General features: G+C 41.6%; 1 protein-coding gene across 3 annotated transcripts in view; it reads right to left on the bottom strand.

The window, feature by feature from the left end:
* The window catches only part of LOC146835042 (cytochrome P450 4B1-like), a 438,175-nt gene extending 419,193 nt beyond the window's left edge, over positions 1-18,982 (bottom strand). The window contains exons 1-3 of one of the 3 annotated variants that reach the window (XM_085602704.1): positions 6,218-6,373; positions 5,914-6,083; positions 4,624-5,461 (exon numbers count right to left, since the gene is read on the bottom strand). In XM_085602704.1, the coding sequence (XP_085458830.1) occupies positions 4,624-4,810 (187 nt within the window). In that variant the 5' untranslated portion in view covers positions 4,811-5,461; positions 5,914-6,083; positions 6,218-6,373. Of the gene's footprint in view, positions 1-4,623; positions 5,462-5,913; positions 6,084-6,217; positions 6,374-18,529 lie in introns of those variants that run through there. The other 2 variants (XR_014960677.1, XM_085602703.1) reach the window with 2 other exon arrangements.
* Between the last annotated feature and the right edge of the window lie 2,299 nt (positions 18,983-21,281).

Here is a 21,281-nt window from a genome sequence, read left to right on the forward strand (position 1 = left end):
CCTGGTCAAGCAGCAACCACAATGCTTGTCAGTGTGAGGCACAAGCAAACCCTTAATTAACCTGTGATGAATCCTCTGGTAACTTGGAAACGTTTGCAGATCTGTACATTGAGGATGAGTTTCGTGCTCCGCCAGATGGTGGCAATGATAACCCGAAATACATCTCGGCACTATTCCTCTATTTTAAAATCAGAGCCACGTGTAGGCGATTGCATCCTTCATTTCCACACCCACCTCCACAGTTGTCAGCACTCGAGCAATTAATATCCTTTGATTGCTTCCATAGACTCATAACGAGGATGTATTGTTCTATGCAGACCACGGCACCTATAGTCACACCCAGAGCTGGAATACGGAATTAGACAAACAGGTTACAGATGAGCAGAGGGTCTTTTGTTGCGCCCAACTCCAGATGCTCTCACCCAATTATAAATTGAGATTAATACATTTCAAATATCTTCACCGATTCTACAGACCCCATGTCAATTATCCTGTATGGGGCTACGGTCAGACTCTAAATGCTGGAGATGCGGCTACTCTCCAGCCACCTTTTTGTACATGGCCTGGAATTGCCCGCCTATTGCTGCCTATTGGATTGATATCTTTAATAAGATACACGACATACTAGGTACACCTCATGAGCCATCCCCGATAATAGGTCTTTTAGGCTATGTTAAAGAAACTAAGGCGGCACACCGTAAATTGCATGCAGTGCTGCTCCTTATGGCTATACGCAGGGTATCCATACACTGAGGAGAAAGGAGAGCTCCCAAAGTTAAAGCATGGATTTCAGACATAACATTTAGTCATACTCAATTATCGACTTTTTGGGAGTTGATGCCTGTTGCTTCCAGGCCGAAAAATATATGGGAGCCATTCTAGGAATGGTTAAAGTCAATACAGGAGGATGTTCCTGCCCCTCCTGACCCTGGGGGGGGCTAGCGCTGTTGAGACATAAGGGGCGATCACTGTGAATTATTCGGTCTTATGGATATACCCTAGACAGACAGATGCATTTTAAAACATGGTACTCCATGGATGATAAATATCATTGCTATAATTGTTTTATCCTCTGTTGTCGAATGCTCTGGTAGAGGGACTGGACTGTTGCCTCTTGTGTATAATAGGATGATGTGCACTGCATAGTAGAAGATATCTGATATTATGATTATAGATTGCTGTTTTCTTTTTGATGTTTAATTTCTTTTATTTTACTTTGGTTTATTTTACTCACAAGCTCAGTATTATATGTCTATTTGCTGCATTTTTTCTCTCTAATGTGAGATGTTTGTTTTTATAAAATGTTAATAAACAATGTATTAAAAAAAACTCTGGTAACTTGGTACACAGCAGTCATGCTTAACTTAGATGTAATGTGTAAAGTATTTGTGCAGCACTTCTAACAGTAATAAAGTGAGTTACCGCACAAGAACAATCCGACACTAATTTAGAAAAAAAATTAAAACATGAACTAAAAGAGAAAAAAATCCAACAGTAGAACCGGAGATATGCAATTTTAAAGATTTTAGTGAAAACTAGTGCCAAAAGTACAAAGCACCAACTGTGGATATCTGATCATGCCAGACCGGGACAAAGTGATAAGTTAAGGCCCAATGCAATGAAGCGCAGACCGCTACAGAGACCCAGTTAGGTCCACTAAACAAAGTACCTCAAATCCTGGTTTGCGATGCGGCTGACAAAGATGACGGATGAATAAGCCTGCGGTGAGGACGCTTCGAGCAGCAGTGGTTCCGAAGAGGCTGCAGAGGCAATGCAGTCTTTGTTGCGGCGATGCGGCGGTTCTGCTTGGGGTTGAGTCGTGCAGCAGAGAAGATGTGTCGGTTCTGCTGGATCCAGAGGGACTGGCAGAGCACCTTAGGCTTACTTCCAAGGGTCCGGGATTAGGGTGGTACCACTTAGCAGCGTAGGACTCACAGATGGAAGAGTCCAGGTGCTGGGGTCAAGGTCGTTGGAGCCTTCTGTCCCTGAGGCTCAAGTCAGGAGGCCAGCCAACTAGTGCTCAGAGTCACTCTAGTTGTCCTGGGTTCAACAGATGAAGGCCCAGCCCTTCTCACCCTGGAAAGAGGGCAGCATGTCAGCACTGTCAGTCCTTTCATCAGCACAGCAGTCCGTCTTCCTGGCAGAGTATCCACAAGTACGGAAATACACTGAAGAGTTGGTTTCTGAAGTCCAGTATTTATATCCAGTTGTGCCTTTGAAGTGGGGAGAAGCTTCTAGAGGCATGCCTGTGAAGTACACAGGTGTCCTGCCTTCCTGGCCCTGGCTCCAGACTAACTATAGGGGGTATGCAGTCCTTTGTGTGGAGGAAGGCTATAGCCTATTCAAGTAAGTGGGGCTGGGCCCAGCTCCTCTCTCCGATGCTGCCAGTGCCCATCCTCGCTCCCTATTGAGTGTGGCTGTCAAAGAGGAATACACAAAGCCCAACTGTAAACTACACCCAGTCATGTAACCCAGAGACAGGATACAGGTACCAAATGGTAAAGGCAGGAAAACAGCAACTTTCTAAATGTGGCATTTTCAAAATTGCAATTTAAATTTTGACTTCACCATAAGTGAGGATTTTTCATTCCAGTACCAAAGACACCAAACATTAATGGGTTACCTGCTCTCAAATGGAAGTTACAGCTTATTAAATGTAATAAGGTAATAACAAAGAGATTTTCACTACCAGGACATGTAAAACTTAAAAGTACATGTCCGATTTTTAAATACACTGTACCCTACCCTGTGGGCTGTTTACGGCCTAACCTAGTTGTTACTTATATGTAGGAAGGTTTGGGCCTGGCCAAAGGTTTATTTTGTAAGGTCGACATGTCAGGTTAAACTGTACACACAGGCTGCAATGGAAGGCCTGAGACACGTTTAAAGTGCTACTCAAGTAGGTGGCACAAGTAGTGCTGCACGCCCACTAGCAGCATTTAATTTATAGGCCTTGGAACAGGTAGTGACATTTTACTAGGGGCTTATAAGTAAACTAAATATGCCAATTTGATATGTCAATTCTACCATGTGTTAAGGAGAGGACGCAAGCATTGGTTAGCAGTGGTAAAGTGCACATAGTCTTAAAAGCCAAACAAAACAGGTTCAGAAAACAGGAGACTAAAGGCAAATAGTTTGGCAATGACCCTGCAGAAAGGGCCAAGTCCAACAGACAGGAACCCCTCTCAGCTAGTGGCAGCTGCAACCTATCAGGCAGGCTGTGCAGAATGCCATCTGCCTACTCACCATTTTGAACACCAGTCTCATGGTCTCCCAAACTTCAGCCTTCTATCTACAAAGTTCACTATTTACTGCTCTTCTGATGAGCTGTCTCCTGCTGTTTTGAACACCTGTCTCATGTAAACTGTCTCCCTGTCATGTAAGTACATGTCTCGTGCAAACGCCACCAGCCCTTCCAAGTATCAGTCTCCTGTCGCACACCAGAGGGATTACCTCTTACTGGTACACCGAGATATCAGGATTTGCCTATTCTCCCCGGGGGGCCAGAAATCTCACCCAGCAAGCAGCCTGCAACACAGCGCAACTAAGAATCAAGTGAATAAGGCCTCTCAGCTGCAAGGTATCTGTTCCTCTCAGGCCATCTTTGACAGGCATTGGAGCAAAAACATTTGGTACGGGATACACTGCTCTCAACTTGACCCACGCCAAGCCTGAGCAATGCATCCAGTGATTGTTTTTCTCTGCATTCTAGGTCTTGTAATCCCTAGATACATAAAACAAAACTACAAATTACATAATACAAATCAAAACGAGGATTGGATGAACTACTCACACCTGACTTGCAACAACTTTTGAGCTCTGTGAAAGGATAGAAACAACAACCTTTTATATGAGAACATACCTCCAAACGTAAATTTATAAGCAATTTATAGCAACTGAGTTTTATGACGTGACGAAGGCAATCAGCAAGCAGCCTCATGCCTCTGTAACTTGTACTACTCGCAATGAACAGCTGGCAGTCCAGTGTTCCTTGCATTGCTGCCCATCCTTTTTATCACCCTCAGAAGGATAAAAGGCTGAGCAATCCTTGCCAAGATTGCCAGTTTTGACCGGCATGTCTCTAGGTCATAACTAGCCTCATCAAGGTATTGACAGTGGTTCGTTCATACATAATTGGAATTTTCTATGTTTTAGTAATAGTCCCCTTTTGTGGTAAGTGGAACTTTACAGAATCATCTTAATACCATGGAGTCATGGTCCACTACATGAATACAAAGTGCAAAGGACACCTACTGCACATCAACCATTAGTAGACAATCATGGGTTACTGCACCACAGGCGGCCTGCGCCTCAGTCCATGCTGTCTCGTGCTGGAGGCAAAAAAGGCACACACTGATATGTATCTCCACTCCATTGATAACTAGTCTCGGGAAACAAGCCTTATATATTCTGTGATTCTCTGGGTTTGTAAAGACATGCATTTAGGTCACTCAGGAAAACAAAACAACACCTAAAGATGGTATTTTTATGCACTATTAGGTGCTGAGTTTAATATATGTGGACTTTAACTTAACATTTCAGGACTTATAGTGCCTAAAAGAAGTAACTTCACCTTATCTTCACATCTTAATATCAGTAAAGACAGGACATAAAAACACTTACCACTTCTTGCAAACAAGGTTTTAGCATAATCAGGATGAATGATGTTCAAGTAGGCCACAAATCTTCCAAACCACACTGGGTAGGCATAAGGGTATTGCGTGCCCCAAGCAACCATTTTGTCCAAATCTGTTCCATCTTCATGAAACTGAAAAAGAGAACAAAATGTGAAGGCAACCCTGTTAGCCATATAACTTCTACAACAACCAAATAGAAATCAAGTGTTGTTTTTTGTGTTCAAACATTTTATCAACTTTTAAGACTAGCACGCATGAGTACTTCAAAAAGTGAACAAAACCGGTTCACTAGGTATGTAATAGGGCCTAATAAATAGGTACTTGATAGAGAACACGACAAAACTGGAACAGAATTAGACAACAAAAGATCAAGAATACTCATAAGAAATTATAGGTATAAAGATAGACCTTTAGTGTTTATTTTACTTTTTTTGTAGAAAAATTCATTTTCAATTCATACAAATATTTCTCATCAAGAAAAAAACATATATGAATTTAATATGAACAATCACATTCCATCAATAAATATACAATAATCAAGAGCATAGTGAGTGCCCCACTCAGAACATCAACTCAACCATACATACATTCAGTCATAACCACATTCATAACATCAAAACACATTGTGGGTAAACACAAATTATCCTTGGGTGTTCAAATGGATGAATTGATTGTATCTCATCCAGAGGAAGCCAGATGGTACTTCAGAAAAAGAGAGAAGGTCATCGAATCAAGCGCCAATGCGCGTTTCGGTATAGGACCCGCAAGGGGGCCCCACCTTCATCAGGGCGTAGACCAGGGATAATGGGGGGCAAAAACACGATCTAAAAATTCAAACAAATAAATATAATAAGGAGACTTAAACTAATACAATAATCTATTAACAAGGTTGCAATTTAAACAACAAATCTAGTGTCTTTTAAGTCCAAAAACGTTACCAGTTGTGTCACAGATAGCTTGCAGATAAACAGCTTAATATATATGGCCCAATGGGTCCAACAGTAGCGTAAAAGAACAAATCACCGCTAGTACATGAGTGTGACATGGTAAGGAAAAAGTGAATCAAACCACCCGAATAGAAAGAATAAGAATCAAATTAAATCTGCACCGAAGGGAAAATAAGACAATTAAAAGGTAGTCAAACTTCAAATTATAACAAAAATAATTAAAGAAAAGATAATTAGGAGAAAGAGATACCAATCCAGAGAGTTATTGGAGCCCTGGACAGAAATTGAAACCAATAGGATGAATAACAGATAACAAAAATAATACATACTAAAACAAAAGTCTTTGGAGGGTCGTGGATATTTAACCTCCAAACCTCTATGGCAACACGGATCAGTGTCCCGTAGGAGCGTCAGGTGAGGCTCACTGTTAACAAGAGTTTTCTTTCCAATAATGGGAAACAGACGTGGTGTAAGCGCTTAAGTCATGAGCGCCAGAAATCTAAAAAAGGCAATAAGTGTGCAATGTGTAATGAGTACTTAACAATTTGCCAATGTCTCTTTAAACAGACTGTTCAAACAGGAAGAGGCTGGATGAAAGAAATTAAATCAGAATATGTTTAATAAACAACCTACTTGAATTCAAAGTGGATCCTATATATGCGCAAGCCCGGAATGCTTCGGTAGGGATCTTATAAGATAGTGCGTGTCGGACTGCAGAGTTTTAACAACGACAGATAAATAACTAGTAGTCCATATCCGGAAAGTTGCTGGCAGGCATCAATAAAGTTTCTGTAAAGCAAAGGAGAGGGGGAAAAAACGCAATACGTGTAAACGGTTTCTGAGGCTAAGCTGAGAGCACTCTCATACAGTCAATATCCCTAACAAACAGTCAGGTACCGGAGGGAGGTGAAACGGATAAAATAATTGGAAAGAAAACTCTTGTTAACAGTGAGCCTCGCCTGACGCTCCTACGGGACACTGATCCGTGTTGCCATAGAGGTTTGGAGGTTAAATATCCACGACCCTCCAAAGACTTTTGTTTTAGTATGTATTATTTTTGTTATCTGTTATTCATCCTATAGGTTTCAATTTCTGTCCAGGGCTCCAATAACTCTCTGGATTGGTATCTCTTTCTCCTAATTATCTTTTCTTTAATTATTTTTGTTATAATTTGAAGTTTGACTACCTTTTAATTGTCTTATTTTCCCTTCGGTGCAGATTTAATTTGATTCTTATTCTTTCTATTCGGGTGGTTTGATTCACTTTTTCCTTACCATGTCACACTCATGTACTAGCGGTGATTTGTTCTTTTACGCTACTGTTGGACCCATTGGGCCATATATATTAAGCTGTTTATCTGCAAGCTATCTGTGACACAACTGGTAACGTTTTTGGACTTAAAAGACACTAGATTTGTTGTTTAAATTGCAACCTTGTTAATAGATTATTGTATTAGTTTAAGTCTCCTTATTATATTTATTTGTTTGAATTTTTAGATCGTGTTTTTGCCCCCCATTATCCCTGGTCTACGCCCTGATGAAGGTGGGGCCCCCTTGCGGGTCCTATACCGAAACGCGCATTGGCGCTTGATTCGATGACCTTCTCTCTTTTTCTGAAGTACCATCTGGCTTCCTCTGGATGAGATACAATCAATTCATCCATTTGAACACCCAAGGATAATTTGTGTTTACCCACAATGTGTTTTGATGTTATGAATGTGGTTATGACTGAATGTATGTATGGTTGAGTTGATGTTCTGAGTGGGGCACTCACTATGCTCTTGATTAATGTATATTTATTGATGGAATGTGATTGTTCATATTAAATTCATATATGTTTTTTTCTTGATGAGAAATATTTGTATAAATTGAAAATGAATTTTTCTACAAAAAAAGTAAAATAAACACTAAAGGTCTATCTTTATACCTATAATTTCTTATGAGTATTCTTGATCTTTTGTTGTCTAATTCTGTTCCAGTTTTGTCGTGTTCTCTATCAAGTACCTATTTATTAGGCCCTATTACATACCCAGTGAACCGGTTTTGTTCACTTTTTGAAGTATTTTGCCTTTTACCCCGCGTTTACCGGTTCTTTATCTCGTCATTGGGGGTCCCCCTTTCTTATTGGTTTTAGCACGCATGAGTGCCATATATATATAGAATGTTGGGAACACGTGTAATGAGAATACGAAGAACAAATTCAATATGCAGCATGCTCAAGAGATAGAAAACAAACATAAAATCGCACTGTTTCAATAATTCTTGAGTTTGAATGCTGGATGGGAAAAGTAATAAAATAATCAAAATAGAGTAAAGAATAAACAAAAGCCTAAATGGCATACAAAGAATCCACAGAAGCACTAAACCAAGGATTAAGTCCAGGTCTTCGGTAATACCAATGAGAAGGAAGTTATCTGATTGGGTTGGAAGCTGCAATGGTTTACAGAGGTTCAGCTTCCAATAGAAATATTTCTGCTTATTTATTGACAGCCGTAGATTACATGTCTGCAAACATTGGCTAGTACAGAACATACATGTGTGGCTTATTGCGGCACTTGCCTGCACCATGGTGTAGGCTGCAAGCAGGAGCTGCATGAGGAGACACATAGCTGAAGGCTGAACTGTTCCGCAGTGCGGGGTCTGCACGTGTGGTCAGCCAGCCCACCTCGGCAGACACAGACACACCACCGGAGAGAAGAAGGAAGACTGCAGCGCTGGGACTGAGAACCAGTTATTGAGTGAAGTGTTGGGACTCTGACTCTATTGCATATAGAGGATTCAAGGTTCCTCACAGATAATGCGGTGAGTTGAGGAGATGAACGAGAAATGCACACATTGTGTGGTGTCCAGACAGAGCCAATAAGACTGATCAAGAAAAGAGAAAAAGAGTGTTAGAGGGCCAATAAAAAGAGTGGAAAGACGAAGGGGGAAAGAAAGGCTACTGCTCTCTGGATAGCTGGGACAAAGTTATGAATGGCTCATGGGCCTGGAGTTCATGCACACACAATACAACTAGGGGTCCTTGGCTGTCAAGATATGGTCGCTCAAGGGATATTTCTCAGTAGGGATAGCGGATCTAAACCATCTCATTGGTGGGTCGAAAGACTCATTAGTACCCTCTGTTATAAAACCCAATATGTTTCATCTCACTATTCCAATCCGCACATCATGATTCTTAAGCTGCACTCCACCAAATTTGCTGATCTGTTCAATAACAAAAAACATTGTCTGTCTGTTAAGATACCTTGTATGAAAACACTAATTAAAATGTTATATTAAAAAAGAAAAGAGTAATGGAAGGACGTGTATTAATGATATGCTTCCGTTAACAGGTGATATCCACCTGCACCTTTCTGAATAATAACACATTCCATGCCCTCATTGCTCTTACTGGATTATATCCATCATAAAATCAGCCAATCGATGGGATAAAGACAAAACGAGAGATTACAATATGCACTGACTGGTAGTACAAGCGATATTATAGCTCCTGCATCACCTTTTACAGCCCTGTAGGTTGCACCACCTTTTAACACAAGACCAGTGTATCGTCCAAAACCCCCATCCGGCCAGTTACATTGTTAACTAAATCATGAACGTGCGGCAAAATCAGAGGATACTTGAGCTAGCCAGAGGGCTATATCAGTCACTTGCTTTACCATCTGTACATATATCTTGCCAGCAAGACACACGTACCTACTTTGTAAGTGCTCAACACAACTACAACCAGTTGGTAATAAAGTGATGAGGTTTTGAAGGAAAAATAATACATGGATTTAGGAAGGATGAGAAATCCCCAAAGAGAATGGGACAATGGTCTGGCACATGAAACAATTTAAGAAAGTAAAGGTAAGATGCCCCAATGCCTCACTCTGAAGTACAAAAGCAAAGGTAAGATGCCCCAAAACCTCGCTCTGAAGTTCCAAAGCAAAGGTAAGATGCCCCAATACCTCACTCTATAATACCAAAGCAAAGGTAAGATGCCCCAACGCCTCACTCTGAAGTACCAAAGCAAAGGTAAGATGCCCCAACGCCTCACTCTGAAGTACCAAAGCAAAGGTAAGATGCCCCAACGCCTCACTCTGAAGTACTAAAGCAAAGGTAAGATGCCCCAACGCCTCACTCTGAAGTACTAAAGCAAAGGTAAGATGCCCCAACACCTCTCTCTGAAGTAACACTTTCCAATATATGCCATCAAAACACTTTAAGAGACCAAAGAGCCATTTCTGAAATTATATACAAGAACAGGTGAAGGAGAGATACAAGAAGATCATCACAAAGTTGTTCAGACACAGCCTGAATACTCAAGACTATTTTGATCATCACTGATCCTAAGGAATTCCAAGTAAAAGGTTTCCCCCATCTAATCTCTGAGAAAAATGCAAGATAAAAGTTGGAGCTATTTAGAAAATCCAGGCCTTTATGTTTTATACCCATGGAAAACAAGAAGACCATAACAAGATCTTCACTGAAACAGTCCTTACTCAAACAAACTCCCTAAATCTCTTGCAGCTAATGCACTCGGATCTCGGCCCAGTGCTGGAAGCACTGCCCTCCTCAAAGGTCTGAGATGAGATAGCTGCTGTCAAACAGATCTGGGGCTACGTTGTTCCAGCATCTATCGGTTGCTACAATAAAACATTAAGAAAACAATTGCATGACAAAGCTGCGGGCCACTACATCTGCCTATCTCTGTATAGCAGGTACTTGAACATTTTTAAACTCAAGTAAGTAAAGCCCCCTGTGAAGAATAGAGATGTGCAGGCTTTTACCAAAGACTGGTGAAACACTGTTACAACAAACATTACTAAATTAACTGTATGGATGCTATAAGAGGCCCTACAGTTAAACTTTTGACACGATTAAATGCAAAGGTGGGACAAAAAATGTTTAAGTGACATGACATCAAAATCTTAAAAGAGTTAAAATCTCACAATGGGCCATTGTTTATTGTCATTAGTTGTGGAAACAGCAACAACTGAAAGCACTGTGGGACCTTCTGTGTGTTGAGGTCCTTCAAGGGAAATCATGGAACACGTTTAGTTCTGGACTTGTGTTCAAACCAAGTAGCGAGAGGTGATGGGAGAGAAGAGTAAATCTCAAAACTTCAGTCTTTGGACCTAAAACTACTAGCTCACAATGATCCATATGTGAGACCACCTGGGTGAGAACTAGCATGATAATCCAAATAATACATTAACAAATGCATATCCTCACCCATCATATTTGGTTTTTCCTAAAGATACACTCTAAATCCTTAGCCAGTTGTTTCTGGGGCCACTCTTCTTTATCTAAAAAATTAGACCAGTAAATAGTTTCCACATTTTTCTTTTTTCTTCTTCCAATGTTTCCTTTTTATGTATATTGACATTATGTAACATCCTGCTGTTACTTTAACCCCTGCACCAATTACTAATTTAGCTAGCTCAGCTTAACTGTGCTAAAATATAAGCTTGATTTAATTTATTCCAAAGTGATCACTTCCTATCGATGAGATGCTTTTGGTCTAAATGGACCTGCCACATCTGTGACCATAGCAGGCAAAAGATCACCATGTATTGCAGTATTCTTTTTATTAAAAGTGCACAAAAAGGTTCTAGAAGAAGACTGAAATTTCTACATTGAGGTGTTTCTGTTGAAAGAGCAAAGTATCCAAGGTACGCAATAGCTAAACTGATCTTACTTTTGATTTTAAAGCTATCACTGACTTCTGTCCAATCTTTGTTCCAAAACTATCCAATACATTTACAAATGGACATATTCGTGGTGAGCAACTTTTGATTTCACTAACATTATATGCAAATATACTTATTTATAGGGGCTTTCTGCCAGCTCTCTTCATCGATCAGTCTGCTGTTGTCTCATTCACATTCTACTTCCGCCTACACGGCTCGTAATCTGACGCATTGGGTCAGCCCACTTCAGCCACTGGCTAACTTCCCTTTGAGTGAGCGCATTTTGCTATTTCGCAAGGAGCACATCCACACACAAGGTAATTCCTTTTAGTGCCAGTGTTTATGTTTTTACTTTATTATTACTTTAGTGTTACCTTTGTGTTTAGATTCTGATGTGATGGTAGGGTGCTTTCTAGCAGTTGTAAGAACAGGGTGGACTCCTTCTTTATCAGTTACTGTCTCCTGCTAATGCTGTTGTAAAGTCCTTTTGGAGGGACATTTGTTTATCTGACTGCAGCTATTTCAGTGCATATCACATTGTGGCCATTAGAACTGTTCTTTATTAATATATAACTGTACTCCTCTATGTCATGCTGGTATGCATTTTACTTGAGGAATACAGTTATACTCATAAACCATTTTGGTCTGTATATCCTGCTAATGTGGCTTTCTAGTTTGCTTTCAGTACGCTTGTATGTCATACTTAAGGAAACATTTATCTATTATAATACTAATTGAAGCTTTGACATTTATTCGAATTCCATGTCCTATCTATCTATATGTTCTATCTATCCATCTATCTATCTATGTGTTCTATCTATCTATCTATCTATCTCTTTAAAATCGATCGATCTGTCTGTCTCTCCACCTATCTACCTATCTGTCTACGAGTCTATCTGGTTGACTGTCTATCTGCCTATCTGTCTGTCTATCAACATGTGTCTTTGTCTACCTGTCTATTTATCTACCTATACAGGTCTGCCTATCTCTCTCTCTCTATCTATCTATCTATCTATCTATCTATCTATCTATCTATCTATCTATCTATCTATCTATCTATCTATCTATCTTTCTGTCTGTCTGTCTGTCTGTTTCTAACTAACTATCTCTGTATCTATCTAGCTATCTATTTGTCTGTCTTTCTATCTTTCTACCTTGTTATGCAACTCTATCTATACAGCCCTCTTTATTTATCTGTTTTTGCAAGGCTTTCCATTTATCTATCTTTTCAACCCTCTATATTTGTAATAACCGTTTCCAAATATATTACAAAACTGCATTAGCAAAAGGCTGTCAGCCATTGCCAAACCGATTCGCTTTTTATGGTCTGGTGTTAGCCAAGACCATTTGATTTTGCTACAAGTATGTATATAACAGTGCGATATAGAGGTTAACAGACAGACATCATCTATTAGTGGATGCCAGGGACAACTATGGGAATTTGTAACTTTTTGAGACCAAAAACACTTTTGCCTTTAGCCAGTATTCTTTTCATATTGTTGAGGACCTCTCAGCTTTCCCAGCAATAACATTTTGTAAAAACCATGACAGAACAAAACAAGAATTGCCAAAGCCAAGAGGCTGATGGCTAACGCACGACCGATTGGCTTTGCCAATGCTCAATTATTTTGGAAAGGCTAGTAATATGCAGTGGAGTCTAAATCAGGCTTACCGATTCTGGAATGTTTCAAGTCAAGCTATGATAAGCTTGGCCACAGGATTTCAAATATGTCCGATATTTGCGGCTCATTTAAAATTTGTCAGGAACAGGTAAGTCTGTCTGTATGGCGGAGTACTTTACTTATGGAGAATGTTAGTTCCAAATTTAAAGTTGTCTGCCAGCCCTGCAAACAACTAAACATTGACAGGAACCACCATCACAGCAGTTCCTGTGAGTGTATTAAAAACCGCCATCATAGAGGTTCCTGTGAATGTATTAAAACTTTGAAGGACGGTACAGTCAAAATAATGGTGCCATATATTAAACTTAAAAAAAAAAAAAAAATTAAACTAAAACTATTGACCACTACAAACTTTTTATTGTGGTCAGGGATAGCAAAAACTGGCAATTCAACCACTTACTATAAATTGAGAAGGCAGTGAAATGCCCAAATCTTTAAAGGCATTTAATCCATCTGGCCGTCAGCAGAATATGTTAGCAACAGATACAGGATGTCTTCAGTCGAGCCAAGAAGCCAAATGGGTCTGAAGAAAGGCTCGACGATTACAGGGGCCATTATGCGATATGTTGGTGTCGACTGGAGGCTGCTCAGTGTTGGTTCCAGTGAAGCAGTCAATGAGATGCTGCTTGACGTCGAGTCCAGGGAAGTCATCAATCGGGTGCTGCTCTGTATTGAATCTGATGAAGCCGCAAACAAGGTTGTCAGCTTCGAGCTGACGCTTTCTGTAAGGCAGAGAGGAGTACTCTCTGACAACAACCAAGGGCAAGGGCTTTGGGCACAGTACACCGGGGTCAGGACTCACTCCCACAGAGGTTAGCCAGAATGCAGGAAAAGAACTCTGAAAGATTGCTGTAGTCCTGTAGCTAATTGGCACTTGGAGTCACTTCTGGGGTCCTAGGTTAAAAACAAGCAAATCCTGTCTTCATTAAGGTTCTTATGACAGAAGGGTAGTCCTTTTGATTCTTCTCAGTTCCACGAGTGCTCTGCGGGGGGTACTGGGAATAACACATTTCTGCCCAAAGCCAGCCTGTGGGTGAGGGCAACCACTGGCCATACTCTAACCAATGATGTAAGAGTTCCCACAGGACATTCTACCCACTTTTACAGCATTTCCTGTTTTTTTACTGTAAAGTATCCCACAGTTCCACTCTTTAACTAAATTAAAGATAGCAGGCCCTTTCTTCCCTTAGTCAGAGCTCCCTGGGCACACCTAGAGGTGTGGCTATGATAATGGGGAAACCTTCCCTTGTGGTCTGTCCAAATCAGTTTTGAGGCAGGTCCCCCTTCTACTTGGTGTGAAGTAAAGTTGACTAGACTAGAGGGACAAAGGAAGGGGGAAGGCCTGGTGTAGGGTTCAGTGCTTAATTTGAGCCGGTGGTTGCAGGTGGGGGGCCAATGGCACTCTTTTCTGTGTATCTGCACTTATGTTTCCTCAACAAACTTTGATTCAGAGTGAGAGAGAGAAAAACACAAAAAATTAAAAGAAGGAGGAAAAGAAAGGTGGAGAAACAGTGAGAGAGAAGAGAGAAGGCAGGGATGCAAAAGAACATGCAAGAGTGAGATAAAGACACAGAGTGTCTGGTGGTGGAATAAAGAGGCATGAGATGTTTTCAAGACTATGCAGCCTTGGTATCTGGCACCATGACCTTCAATTGTGCCTGACGTGGATTTCTGAATGAACTTTGGACCCTGCCACTTATTCTTTTACAAATTAGACACTGGCCAGGTGTATCTGCTTGTGACAAGGTAGGCCTCTTTGAAGTGTAACTAGTCCTTAGGCACAGTCCCCCAGGCCATCCCATCAAAGGAAGGCCAACACCTCCCCTCACTCAAGCCCTGTGTCCTCTGTTTGGCAGCAATCCATATCTCACCACAGGAGAGCCATTAGGTGACAGTTGAATACTGGCAGGAAGGCCTCCAGAGGTTTAAGCAGGGAGAGATAAGTTTGATTTCATCATTAAATTGAATTTTGAATAACCATTAAAATTATTGTTTAGGTCTCGCCTGACCCAGCGCATGCGCTGGTCTGGCGAGACTTTTTGAGAGGGCTCCAAAAAGTGCTACCAGGCCAGCCTAGAGCTACAGTGCATATGCGCGGGCGCGTGCGCCGCAATTTTCCGTGATTACTTTCACTTTCACGGCCGCAGGGGAGCTTTGATGTTTGATCGCGATCACTTTCGCGGCTTGGCATAGCCAATAGGTCTCACTTTTGGGATCTTATAAGTATTTAGTTATGCAACTGTTGCATGGCTAAACACTTATAAGGTCCCAAAGGCGAGACCTATTGGCTATGCCAATGCTTGTTTTAATTATACCTTTAGCTGCTTCCAACCTGAAATTATCCTTATAAGATGTCATAATGTAATACAGTGTTTCCCTACCAGGAGGCTAATCTTGCCACAGTGAAGAGGGCTTTTGAGGAGTTTCACTGTCAGGGCATGTGTATGATTGAATTTTATACATCTTACTTTTAAAATAACATGCACCCTGCCTTAGCTGTGCTGTATAAATATTGTAAAAGAAAAGTTTCCGAGTCCTCAATAATCCAACAGGTGCCTCTTTCATTTCAAAGCTTAAATCCCACAGACCTCCTCTTCCTAAAGAAATCTTTTTTGCAAATTTTCAGCGATACATCGTTATGCTCTGTGGAAAAATGGAGGATGGCTTTAGTTCCAGTGTCATGAAAGGAATTGGACAACAGGTGGCAGTGCTGCAGGTGCAAATTGGGCCTACCTCTAACTTTTTAACTTCTGACTATGTCTTCCCTTTTCACAATTTGTTCTGTAGGAAATATTTCCTTCTCTTTATAATTCTTTACCAAAGAAATTTCTTTCAACCATGAGAAAAGAAATGCTGCAGATGCGGTGTCTGTTCTATTCTGGTTAATTATCTACTATGTTGTTTATTTTTCTCTGTGTGTGCCTAGCTGCAGAGCTTCCTTCTGCAAACAGAGTGGGTAGAAATGACTGTCTGCTTTATATACTACTTCTATGGATATGTCTGAGGAGGATTAAGAGATGGTTGAGATATTGCTATTTCCACATTGCTCCCTCCACATGGGACAGTGAAGGAATAAAAGGAGTCAAATTGTACCTGAGCAATCTTTCATGGGGAATACTGTATCCATTATGAATTTGATTTCAAACCTGGAAAGCTGTGAGACCTTTTGTCATACATCTTAATAGCAATTGTTACCAATTATGCCTGTAATAAAATTTACAGGCATAAGTTTTCATTTGCCAAGAAGCCAGACGGGCTGTGTGAGAAGGAGAAGCTCTGCAAGACTTCTGCCCGTGACCAGGACTTGGGGCAAAGGCCTTCTTGTCTCCCTGCTGGACGAGGGGCATCGCTCATGGAAACCAAGATCACCTGCCCTGGAGCACCAGCACCTTGCCAGAATTTCAGGTTGTTAGCTGGGTTGAAGATTGCAGCTGTGACTGGCGGGTAAAGCCCGCACACCAAGAACTGCACCTCACTGACTTCCCCAAGGACCACAAGGGATCCCGCCGGATAGATTGATTCCGCCCCACCCCCATGAGGGTAAGAGTGACTTACCTTGTCTTTGCGGAGCGCGAGGAGCTCCAATAGCTAGGACAAGCCAGCAATTCTGCGAGGGAGAGGGATAGACCGCCTGTGCCTGCCAGGCACTGCCCCGTGTACGGCAAACTGCCCGACTTGGCCGAAAAGCTTCAGGACTTGGGAGCACCTGCGAAGAGGGCACTGTCTGCACTGCTGAACACTTCCACACCGCCAGAGCGGGTAAGACTCGAACTGGACCTGTGGGGCCCTGGGGAGGGGGTGAGTGGGCTCACTGCTGGCGGTACTGCAGCACCATAGGCACTTTTGACTAATTCCTAAAGAGTCAAAGGGGAATCTTTTGAATATTGGCTTTTAGTGAGTATTCCATGGAAAAGGACACTAATGAAAGGGGAATAACTCCCACCATGTTATAAGGAAGACGGTGGGACATTTGACTGGCAACTAATAGAGCCCCAACCTCAAGGGGCTTGTGTTGTTGCTCATAAATGTCATTTAGATTGTAAAGTTTATTAGAAATAAAATATTTATATAAAAGTAAGCATTTTTTACTGAACATTAATTTATTGTTAGTACTTTGTGCACTTTCGAATATGAGCCGTGTTCACTCTGTATCTACATTACCCCCCACCCCCACCCTCCAAGGGAGCCTTTGACTTCTCGTCCACAGCTACCACTGAGAGTCAAGTGCAGAAGGGGCACTTGGCCCAGTTGCTCAGGATCCACAGTAGGCCGGCCCCGGGGTGCAGGAGTAAAAGGCCTCAAACACCACGGTTGGGTCCAGTAGCCCCTGCATGCTCCGTGGCCCCCCAAACGGGGGTTCCAACAGTTATGCTATATTACCCTATACTATTCACATTTATAGAGCAACCCACCAGGGCTTTGAGAGGGCCGGATGGCTCTAGGTCTAATATCTGGCAGTCATTAAAAACTAACATTGAAACTAGTCCCTATCAGACTTTATGTTCTAACCTTAACTTAACACACAAAACACTGAGAGATTCTGAGCAATGACTGTAAATACAGTTAGACTAATCCATATCAGCAATGCAGTCTCTGTTTACTTTGCTTGTTTTACTTAATATTGCATTCTTTAGGAGTGTTTTTTTCCCAAGATTGTGTGTTGCTGGAGGTTTTTTTGTATATAGCATGTTACTCTTGTACAATGTGTGCTGTGCACTGAGTTGCCTCTAGCTGTCAGGATGAGTGCCGGTTGTGGATGGGTGTTTATGCTCGAATAAAAGTCCTGGAAATGAGGCTGTAGACAGTGCGAGTTTCTCATACAGACTGTCAGTGGGTCTTAAAGTATTTAGAATACATGTTCATTCAATTCCTGGCCTCTGCAGAGCACGTAGAGCAATGGTCACTTATGTCAATTGTAACTTATGTGAAGAAGGTGTATGGATGGAGGTGCACAGTTGTTTACATATCGACAGGGCGAAAGTTAATGAAAGGCAGTGTTTGCAGGTGAATGGGTGTGTGCATGGGTGGATGTTGAAGTTAAAGAGATGCAAGTAAATGCACGCATGGGAGTGTGAAAAGAGCGTTAAAGAGGAAGGATGCGTAGTGTGATATGCAGATGGAGGATTTCAGAGAGATATGGATAGATGAAGGGTACAAGTGTCTAACATAGGCAGACTTCAGAGGAAAATGCTGAGAATGGAAGACCGGAAGTAACTGAGACTACGAGGACCAATGACAAAAAGACCACAGAGAGGCGCCACACGGGATTTTAGATGACCTGCTAAAGAAGTTCGGCCTTTAATGACATAGCCACGCCTCTAGGGCACGGTTCGAAGTTACACTTCCCTTTTAGGAACACAAAAGCCCAGAAACCCACCCCTGTTATGGCGCTTACAGATTCAGCGCCCGTTTCGTGCACACTGAGACAGGTCTACACCGCTGACCACTGCCCAGTGCCAAGTCCCTGCCTTTCAGACTGACGCACATGCTAGCGCTGTGCAATTTTACTGGTTCACACTGCTGTAATATGTGTCGCCCACCGCACTTCTATTGCGGCTCCCTGCGCCCCTCGCTGACGCCTTTAATTACCTCATGCACTTGTCCATACAGCCAGTGGCAGGGAGGGCCAGGGAAGCTCTGCAGCGCTGCAACCAGCTCTTTCCTCCTCTGGTGCAACTGGATGGCCTTGAGGAGCAAGAAGGCCAGGCAGAAAACGGCAGCGAGGTGCACGAGCCGGTACACGTCCAGCGCCCATAGGCTCTCCAGTAAAGAGGGCTCCACCATCACGCTTCGGCGACCTTGTTATGATTACTTCCGACTAAAGATTCCCAGTGTTTAGCTTGAATAGTCATTCACGAATATCTGATGTAAGGAGATGGCGCCATCTACTGAACAGTTAGAAAATTACATTCTCACGGTTACAATAAAAAGTCCAATGACTATATTTTATTTTTGCTTAGCACCAAAAAGGGTGTATAGCCGTATACATCAGAGCACACCTTAGCTCAGAAAGCGCCCCGGACGAATACAATTTTGGCGTCTCCTCACACTGGGAGGAGTTAACATGAGGTCGCAAGATTGTAACATTTTCCTCATGTAACGTAACTGGTTCTATTGTACAGCGCTCTGACTCATTCGGGTAAAGTCCGCGCCACATAAAAATGCATGAAATAAAATAAATAAAAAGGAGTTTCACGAAAGCGAAACTCATCAAAAAGCAGACAGGGTCAACAGCCTTCAGAAAAAGTTTTTAAACACACTTTTCTTTGGACCTAAGGCGTAGGAAGGCTGCTGCATGTAGCACCGACAACCCTGGTGGTCGGTGCCCTGGGCGTGCGCCCAGCTTGCACATGCTAAAGTTCGGCCCTGATTTACATTACGTGAACCAATGTCACACAATGTCGCTAATGCAGCCCAAACAATGATCGTAATCGATGTTTATACATTTTGGATAACACAATAAGGCATTTCTCATTCCACTTGTAAGTGCATTCTGAAATCTAGTATTTCGATTAAGCGCCGAGTACCCACAGACGCTCGGCTGCTATCTTGAAAGCGCAGACGAGCTTTGCATTGAAGTAACACACAAACTTCACCGATTCCAGGGGTAGCAGAAGTGACATCACATGCCCTTTGACACATTGATGACCACTGGAAGTGACTTCACATGGTGTTTGACCCAATGACCTCACAGGAAGTGACATCAGGTGACCTTTCACATGTGGACATTGTGTCCTGAACCTGTGAATTTTAATGCAGTCTGACTGTATGGCACCAGACTAGCATAGACTAAATATACTCTGAAAAAATATTGTGTTCTAAATATCATTTAAAAAAATGCCATCCAATTGGAATTGTTAACATAAAATCTACACCTAATGGGATGTTTCTACTGTAAACAATATTTAAGACAAAATAATTATGTCAGATGATATTTTGGTCAGTGATTTTCTGGCAGGAAGCCAATTCTGGCCAACCGTAAAGGTTGTACAATGTCCCATGCATGTGGCATTCACCCATGTTACCTTCATGGAGGAAGTATGGCAATCACACCTTATCATAATTCAGTATCAGAGTGACCCTCAATATAGCTGGCCAACAAAGCCACGCACACTAGGCAGGTACAGACTTGCACATTGCAACACACCAAGTCCGAATATTTGACATGTATGTTTGCATGTATCTATATGGCATTTCTATAGTGCAAACCTAGTCAAAAGGCAACAGAGTCAGACAAATTGCCCAGGTTAAAAAAAACGGTAAAATACATTCCCCTTTTGTATATACTGCAATGAAATGCACAAGAGCATGTTACATAGTTTGCAAAATGCACAATGCAACAACCTATGCAGGATATATATAAACTCTGAACTGTCTGATATGCATTGTTATTGTCGTAACCTACAACAAAAAAGTCTTGATGCAGTCCAGGGCAGACATATTTGAATAATGCCTCTGAAAGATGGCATACTTAAAACAGACATGTCAAGAGTTGTATATCATGCTCCATCATAAAACACAAGTGTACATCTCAAGGCTAAATGCTTGGACCCTTGATTTGGGCCAAATATGGTAGCTACACTGCTTTAATAAACAAATACATGGCATTTTGTCCAGGTAAGAAATGTTTAATGGACCACATTAAACATAATATAATTCCTTATTTAAATGCATTAATTTTGTAATGACTTAAGCATGATGTTGGTTGATGTGCACTATTATAAGCTTATGGCATCAATTGCCTTGTTCCTTAAAATCCCATTTTGTAAGGCATACATAGTACAGTGGCCCATGCACAAAACTCATTCTGCTCATTTGAAATAAGTCCTCAATAATCCTCCCCCCCCCCCCTCTTCTAAAACGAGAATAATGCAATTCCCCAAGCACAGGATGAATATGCAGTTTTAGTACTGGGCACCATGCACTAAATTGCCAACTTTTATGCTCTAAACACCATTTTTATTGTCATTTTTTTTAGAAATGTATTCACTGGCAAAGTATTGGGCACATAAAAATGTTGATCTAATAATTGCAAAAATGATCTCTTCATTTCAATCTCTCTACCTTTCTGCTTGATTTAAAAGTTTGCGAAGGCGAGCATGTACTCTTTTTCGTGTAACTACCAGCTTTTGTGGCAGGCAACCTGTTTACAAGGGGGACCCCTCCCACTCTCTGATGGGTCTTTCCCAGTTGTTCAAATATGGCCCAGCTGTGTTGTGGTCCTGTGGTGTGCCTCAGAGACAGGATCTACTATTCCTACAACCTTTTAAAGGTGTACTGTAATGTGATAACATTGTCATCACAGGCCATCTCTAAAATGATGTAGGAATGTGCTACACAA

The sequence above is a fragment of the Triturus cristatus genome, chromosome 4_2, assembly GCF_964204655.1.
Source record: "Triturus cristatus chromosome 4_2, aTriCri1.1, whole genome shotgun sequence".
Taxonomy (NCBI): domain Eukaryota; kingdom Metazoa; phylum Chordata; class Amphibia; order Caudata; family Salamandridae; genus Triturus; species Triturus cristatus.